At 33.8% G+C, this 8601-nt stretch overlaps 1 protein-coding gene across 1 annotated transcript; it reads left to right on the forward strand.

Annotated features, from left to right (window-relative positions):
• The first annotated feature begins 1044 nt into the window (after positions 1-1044).
• On the forward strand, positions 1045-1892 carry LOC115960577 (transcription elongation factor TFIIS-like). The gene has a single exon (XM_031079523.1). The coding sequence runs from the start codon at positions 1045-1047 to the stop codon at positions 1828-1830; it is 786 nt and encodes a 261-aa protein (XP_030935383.1). The 3' UTR covers positions 1831-1892.
• The last annotated feature ends 6709 nt before the right edge of the window (positions 1893-8601 follow it).

The following is an 8601-nucleotide window of genomic DNA, read 5'->3' on the forward strand; positions in this document are numbered from 1 at the left end:
TAACCACTTATTTCCCTTGTGACTAGGTTCCCAAAAAAATTCAAACAAACAAACAAAAGAAGAAAAAAAAAATCCATTTTTCTTTTTCAAACTCAGCCCCAAATTTTTTTTTTTTTTTTTTTTTTTTGGTTAACATATTTTGACTTTTACCTTTTTAATTTTTTTTTTCCCATTTTTACTTTATGCTTTAAATTTTTTTATTTGACTATCACATTTAATTGTAATTGTAATTTCACTTGCAAGCATAGTTATTAAAACCCAACCTGGCCCAATCGGTTGGACTGTAACTTGGTGAAGCGATACCTAAGCCAGCCCAGTTGTTTAATCAGATAACTTATGAAATTGGCCGATTAAAAGTAAAATCCAACTGTTTTTTCGCAACTCATGCAATCAAAACGGGTGTTGCAACCCATTTGGTTTTGTAGTTTTATACTTTCTAGTGTTGTTACTTGTGAAACTTTGAGTTTGTATTATATTAGGTGATTTTTATTTTAGACTTAATTTTAATTAGTAATTAAGGCATGCCATTTTTTTCATATTTATTTTTATGATTTATCCAACTTATTTTCATATACCCACTTGTTGAACTAGTAACCCAACACTTATTCCTGTTCAAGTTTAATAATTATGCGGGATCCAAAATCTTCTCTATTTTCAATAGTGGAAAAAGTAGAAAATAAATAAAGAAAGAAAGAAATATAAATTGACCAAACCAAACCCCAAACACTAAACTGTTTAGCATATTCCGGAAGCACTAATTAGTAATTAGCTGTGACTTGCTAAAACTCAAAACCAAACAACTGACAGCCCAACGGCTAGAACCCAAATTTAATCACCGCCCTTCTCCAAAATCTGATTCCGATTCCAACTCGGAACTCCTACTCCTAGAGGGTCAAGGAAACAACAACATAAGCATCTTTAAATACATATAAGAGTTGCTACAACGCTGTACTTCAATTTGGAGAGCAAAGCTTATTTGGTTGTGTTTTTGGGAGAGGAAGAAGGTAGCACTGATCATCAACAATCTCACTACACGTTGTGACAATGACAACAGCGACTGAGGTTCTCAATTTTCGGCTTCCCAAGCCTGAAACAGATGTGGGTATGGCTTTTCTTGATCATCAAGATTCTAAGGTACCCATCATCAACGACAGTAAAGGTGGTGGCTTTGAAAAGGATTCTGGGGTTCCAAACAGAAAGAGGCTGATAATCAAGGTTCGTATTCCAAATCCTAAGGCAAAAACAAAAACAACCCAAGTGCCTCTGCAAAACAAAATTGATGATCATCATCACCAAGATTCCAAACCCATCACCAAAACCTCTGGTTACCGTGAGAGGGTTAGGAAACAGTTGCAAGAGGCCTTTTTTAGAGTTTCTTCTAAAAATGATGTGAGCATATCACCAGCAATAGACCCGGTTCAAGTGGCTGTTTCAGTAGAGTCTGCTATGTTTGAAAGGATTGGGTGGTCTAATCCCATCAAGAAGGCTAATTATCAATCCATCTTGTTCAATCTCAAAGACCCAAAGAACCCAGATTTGAGGAGGAAGGTGCTTCTTGGAGAGATCAAGCCTGAGAGTCTTGTAACCATGAGTGCCGAGGAGATGGCCAGTCAAAAAAGGCAGCGAGAGAACATTCAAATACAGTTGAAAAGCTTGAAAAGATGTATGCATGATGCTGATGAGGAAGAAAAGGCCACCACTGACATGTTCCAGTGCAGCCGGTGTCGCGAGCGCAAGTGTACCTATTACCAAATGCAGACCCGGAGTGCCGATGAACCCATGACAACCTGTGTCACTTGTTGCAAATGCAACAAACGTTGGAAGGTCTAACCAGGGCCAATAGCTTGAATTAATTGATTGTCAAGAGCACTACGGCTACTGTTGGAAGAAATTATTAGTCTAGGAATAGGAATTACTTCCATTTTTTGTCCATATCATTGATTCTTGATGTAACTACATTTATAGTTTTGTATGTTAAGATTCTCTGTCTCGTATGTAAAGTTTTCTTATCATCTTCTGATATAGTGTTCTAATTAAATTGTTTGATTTTTTTTTTTCTTTTCTGGTTGATTAGTAGCACATTTTGTATGTGCTTTAGATATTAACATATTTCCTGTCTGAGTAATTTTTGCTAAAAGCACATTGTTCTAGTATTCAATTTCTTTTCTTTTCTTTTTTTCTTTTCTTTTTTTCTTTTTTTTTGAGTAAGTGACTGTTCTTCAACCATGGATATCTAAAAAAGTGAGCAAATATACATTAATTGTAAATAATTAGTTTTACAATTAGTTTACTACATACCATATTGATTATATAAATTTATTAACAAGCAGTAAAAAGTTTTCTTCTAGAATTGTTAGACATGTAGCAGAGCTGGAATCAAATAATGCAAAAGCTCCATTAAAGTCTGTAAGGACACAATTTCGTAACGAATCGTAGCAGTGATGGGTTCGCACGTAAAAAGACCCAAACAATATCATTTGTAGAGCGTGAGTTTGAAAGGCTAGGCCTTGGTCACCAGGCGGTGGGTTTTTTGTGATATCTATACATGGTCAAGTCGTCTTCGCCCCTGGAGTCTTTCTCCTGGAGGCGGGCTGGGAGGCTCTGGTTTTTTGCCATTTTTCCCAGCCCCTTCTACGAATTACTTACTTTTCCTTTTATACTAGTCTGTGGTTTTTTATCCTTCGTCCACGTGTAGGGCCGACATTCAAAAACTGATACTTGTCCTATCTGCCCATACCCGGAGTGGTTGGGGGTGGTTGAAAAAGCTGGGGAGTATGGTTTTGTCAGGTGCAGAATATTGAATGGCAGTAAGGGTAGCTTTTCCCGGTCGTTACACTTTCCAGCATACCCTTTTTTATTGGCACAGATATTTTAGATTTTTTCCCAAGTTGTTTCTATACCATTTTTGCCCTTTCTTCCGAGGAGACTTTGGACAGGCCGAGGACTGAATCATCCTCGGCTGTATCCCAATACTATTTTGTACTTGCATTACTGTGCCTGGGCCATAACCTTCCTCGGCTTGGGCCTTTGGGCTCCAACGAATAAATGGAGCTGGCCCAAAAATTGTTGGGCCCCACAAAGTCTATAATGACTCGTTCTATAAGATCAAGTATAGTCCACAATGATTCCCTATATATGAATTCTCATTAAATTTAAATGATAATCAGTTTCAAATAGTTAGATTTTTTTTTTTTTTTTTTTGGGTTAAAAGTTTCTCGCACATTTTGTATGTGCATTGTTTGCCGAGAGAAATTCCTTTTAGTGAGAATCCTTTAGCCCTGATGTATAAAATTGTGAGCAACCGATCCATACATTGAGTGGCTGTGAATTTGTGCTAGCACAGGATCTCTGGTACCTTTTTTAGCTATATTTTTACATCATGGTTATTAAGAATTTTGTTTTGTATTCAATGATGCTAGCTGCTTCTACAAGCCCTCTTATGGAAACAAACAAATGGTATCTGATATATGGCCAAGTGAATGAGTTTGTATTACGTTTAATATAAAGAATTCAGTATTCACCCATATATGAGCTCTTAGAAGAGTCCCCAACCCTCTGAAAATGCCTCATATGGCAGCTCTACCTCACCCAAAGCAAGTTTTGGTTTAACTCTTTTGAGTATATGCCCTCCCTTTGTTATTTGCAACTATCCATTGACAATCACATCAAAATCCCATAACATCAAGCACCAACAAAGAGGAAAAAAGTTAGGTCCAACTGGTTTTTCTTGTTGCTTAACATGAAAAAAAAAATTAATTAAATTTTACCAGTAAATGTTAATCATTATTAAAATGATAAGTTGTACAAGTTTCAGGGTGATTGGTTAATTTTCAATGACAACTAATTGGGGTCACATTATACAGAGAAGAATAGCATCACCTATTTAGTGAGGTTATGATGAAAGCCAACAATGTATTAGACAGAAAAGCTTAGACTAATGACACATTTCAAGGTGATTGGTTAATTTTCAATGACAACTAATTGGGGTCACATTATACAGAGAAGAATAGCATCACTTGTTTAGTGAGCTTATGATGAAAGCCAACAATGTATTAGACAGAAAAGCTTAGACTATGAAACTCAATATAAGCTTGAAAATTTAGATCTTTGGGACTCCAATCTTTTTGTATCTATGTCCTTTATAGTGGCTTTGTGGCTAATGACTATGGTTCTTCAATGACCAACAACAATTTGCTAGATTCAGAATCAACATGTTTTCTAAACTAAATAGAAGACAAATTTGGTCAGGAAAAGGCCCTCTTTGATTGGTGATGCATAAGCTATCATCCAATTTGACACATTTAAATTAGTCAAGCTTAAGTTTGCTCATCAGCTTATGTTTACTTGTGCTAAGCGCAAACTATTTGTTATATTGTCCTGTACCAAGTCATGCATCCAAGCGACCCCATACTTGAAGACCGGCTAGATTTGCTTAAATGTGAACATCACAAGAAACTACCCAAAGAACATGACATGCCATATCAGTATATCACTGATATCAAGACATACAACAAAATGTTAATTCACATAAAATTCTGACATATTGAGTAAAGATGAGCACAGCTCATGAGTCTTAGATATTACATTTAAAGGGTCACACCTTGTCATTCCAACCAACATAAGGGGGGATTGGGTTGTTAGGCTCAGTTTAAAAGTCAACTTGTCACTCAACCCGATCATGTCGAGTTAGGAACTCTCCCACTTCTTGGCAACTAAGCACTCAATCAAAGCCAACCACAGCTCATTCTCAAGTGAGCAATCAAATTTTGGTCAAGCAATGAGAATAGTTTTCAAACCCAGATTGTTCCAAAAACCGGTAAAAAAAAAAGTTCAAGGTTTTGAAGGTAGGATCGAGGTTCAACCTCAACCGAACCGTGATAATATCATAATTACTTTAGTAATTAATTAAATGAATATATATATATATATATATATGGGGGAAATGAAATGATTTTCAAGCATATTTTTGAAAATTAAATAAGAAAGTTAATAAAAATAAAATAATAAAGCATGAAAAAACATTAAAATTTTATTTTTAAAGTATAAAAGTATGAATATGCTTTATATATTCTCTTTTAGAGATGACTAATTAAAATATATAATACAATAAAAATATTATGAATATTAGTTATAATATATAATAAAAGCAGTAATAAAAGTAGTAATAAAATTTTATTTTTTTTAATAGTATGAAATTCCGTTAAGTTTACTTCCAATGGCATAAGCATAATCTACTAGTTAGAGCCTTAGCCCAGGTTCTAAACCTGATATGTGCACTTTTATTCATTTATTTATTTATTTTTTCCAATCTATCAAGCAAGGTTGGACCGTGATTGAACCCCTACTAGTTCTACATGAACCATATGGTCCAATTGCGGGTTAAGTGGTTCACGGGATTTCTTTGAAATCCGATTCTACGTGATTGAAAAACCGAATTTCAATTCAGTTCCAAGTTAAACTGGTCCAACCAACCGGTTCAGGTCTAACAACCTTGGTGATGAGTAGTGCAATGGTGGCAAGCTCGACATGTTAATATGTTAAGAGCTTATTTTTCATTAATTTTTTATGAAAATCTAATTGGCTTTAATATCGAGTTTCAAAGTGCTTTTTTTTTTTTTTTGTGTGTGTGTGTGTAAAAGATTCTCTTAAGTTCCCGAACTATGTATTTAATTAATATGAATAGCACATTTCTTATGTGCACTAGAAAATTTTCTTGCCTGAGTATTGTTTGTCAAAAATAATTCCTTTTAGTTATAGAGACAATTTCTTAGCCCTAGCTACATAAAATTGTGACCAACTGATACTTTGGTTCACATATTTGGTTTTATAAACTTAACTTCACAAGATAAGTGGGTTCCAATTAACTCAACTGGTAAAGTCTTTTGTAATTGAATAATAGATTTGGGATTCGATCCCTGTCTATATCAAAAACCAATTGGTGTCTAAGTATGAAGATAAAAAGAAATCATCGGGAGTAAACGTCATAGGTTGAAAGTTGAAACTATCTCTAAAAAACTAATAATAATAATAATAATAAATAAAATAAAATTCACAACATAGGTCAACATTACCGGTGGATTTCATCCCTTCATGGATTGAGTTTGGTGGTCTACATAATTCTTCATAAGTGGGCTTTATGATCCATATAATTCTTCATTACTTTTATGAATTGGGCTTTACAACCCATAAGTTTTACTAGATGAATTCAGCTCATGATAATTCTTCATTACTTTATAAATTAGGCTTTACGGCCCATAGGTTTCATTAAATAAATCGGGTTCATGATTCATTTTCTCTTTCTCTTCGTGGGTTGGACTTATGACCCTAGTGTTCACATCTAAACGCTTTATATTCATACAAAATGGGCCAATATTGAGGCAAAACTTTAGCACATGGTCTTTTATACCGAACAACCAATGAGTTAGCGAATCCTTGAAGCCCACATTATGTATGGGGTCAAATGCATGGGATTTAGAAATATCGACACTCAAGTTCATTTCTTTCTCTAGGAGTTGAATGGGTCGCAATAAAATTCGAGCTACTCAATTTTCATATGGCATATCAAAGAAAAAAAAAAAGGCTTTAGATAGTTTGATCCCTACCTACAAAAATAAAAATAAAAATCAATTGGTGTCTTAATTTTGTGATAAAGAGTAATCATTGTGAATATTATAAGTTAAAATTATCTTTTTTTTAAAAAAAAATTTGTTGCCTTGTTGGGCAAAAAATTAAGTCACAAATAGCATGTAGTGATTCTAAGATTTATTGGGTCGTGAAGCTTAATACTATGTGTAAGGACTGGATTTGAGTCCTAAGCCAAAAAGTTAAAAGGATTTAGGCCCAAAGAGTTCAATACAATGAATTTGTAGAGAGTGGGTTGGAAAACGAGGTTCTAATGAGTTGGGTAGCAATTCTCGTGGATCCAAGTGACAACAAAGTAAATATAGACTGGTTGTATCTTATGAAAATTGTCCTCGGCACAGTCCAAGGAGTTTAGCTCTTGTATATAATTCTTGAAGTTGGTTACAAGTACAGTTCTTATTGCTACAATAATTCTCTCTTAATTCTCTGATCTCCTCCCCTTAGGGTCTTCTTTCTATTTTATACTATCCTCCTCCTTCATCTCTACCTTTCATGTGTATATTAGATTGCTGGTGTTGATCCTTGTCCCATCAACACCTTCTTGAAGTCTTTAGGGAGTAGCTGTAAGGTTGAAAGTTACTGTTCAGGTATCACTTCCTCATTAATGTAGTTAGAGAGTTAGCTGCAAAGCATTTAATGCGGTGGTAACAACTTTCCCTTTAGATATTTCATAACCTCTTCTGTCTTGTTCTTTCTTGATACTTATCCTCATCAGTAGAATTGTACAGAACGTTGCTCTTGATGTCAGACCACACTTTCTGACCTCGGTTTTGCTCAGCTGATGAAGCATTCCTCCTCGAATCACCTCCTTTAAACATCATGCCTAGATCCCTTCCTTTATTTATTAGTGCTAACCTTTATAACATGTTTATCCATCCTTGGGATATGAGGTGTTCTCAGATTGGGCCCCTGGCCCAATATATTCTATTGGGCCTAACATCGCTATACTGTGTATCACTGTATTGTATTGTATTTTTTTTTAAGCTTTGAGCTCATTCGTATGGAGTAATCTGTTAAACGACATTTTTTTTGGGGCTTGGAGGCCCAATGTCATGAAATTCCGTCCATTATTACTATTTTTTTAATAAAAGTCCATTACTACTATTGGGTTTGGGCTAAACAAAGTCCCAAAAAGAAAAAAACAGTGAACACATAAATCATTGTTTAGTTTCAAGTTGCGGTATTTTTATAATTTGTTTATTAAATCACAGTTTCTAGCCAATTGCTCCCCAAACGCGAATAAGAATACAATATCTTTTTTTAAAAGGAATCGCCTCATTTAAAATTGCTCCCCCACTCGTGCAATGCATAAACAAGTTTAACACTATAATTTTTTTCTCATTTTTTCAATATAAATTTTGATAATTACGTTAATACTAATACAATTTATTGTGATTGTGATTGTATGTGGATTTTTATTTATATTTTAGAAGAGATTGTATATATAATATATATGCTAGCATCATTAGGTATCTATCATGATTGTGTTTGTATATAAAATTATATGTTCATAAAAAAAATATAGAATTATATATTAGATTTAAATATAGAATAAAATTCAAATGTAATTTAAATTTACATATTATAAATAATTATGCCAGTAATCCGTGCCATACATATTAAAATTTTAACATATAATATATATAAATATAAAAGGGACGGACCAAAAAAAAAAAATCCACCATCCAGATATCGGTGAGATATTTTATGTTTAAAAAAATAGTATCGATGAGATGCCATACAATTTGTCACGTTGTAACTGTACTATTTTAATTCAAACGTAAATGCTGCTGTACTATCCAAGTATAATATTAACAATAATTTCCAATCTTACGCACAAAAAAAAAAAAAAAAAAATTTACTTTCTCATTTACTAATAATAAGTAATGAACTAAGGATTCCAACTAGTAAAGTTTATTATATTTGAATAAGAGAGATGAATTCTGTAATCGCTTATAC

This window comes from Quercus lobata, chromosome 2 (genome assembly GCF_001633185.2).
Source record: "Quercus lobata isolate SW786 chromosome 2, ValleyOak3.0 Primary Assembly, whole genome shotgun sequence".
In the NCBI taxonomy this organism is placed as follows: Eukaryota; Viridiplantae; Streptophyta; class Magnoliopsida; order Fagales; family Fagaceae; genus Quercus; species Quercus lobata.

Excerpts from the sequence above, each read along its gene's own strand:
- LOC115960577 (XM_031079523.1), top strand. The coding sequence starts at position 1,045 with ATGACAACAGCGACTGAGGTTCTCAATTTTCGGCTTCCCAAGCCTGAA.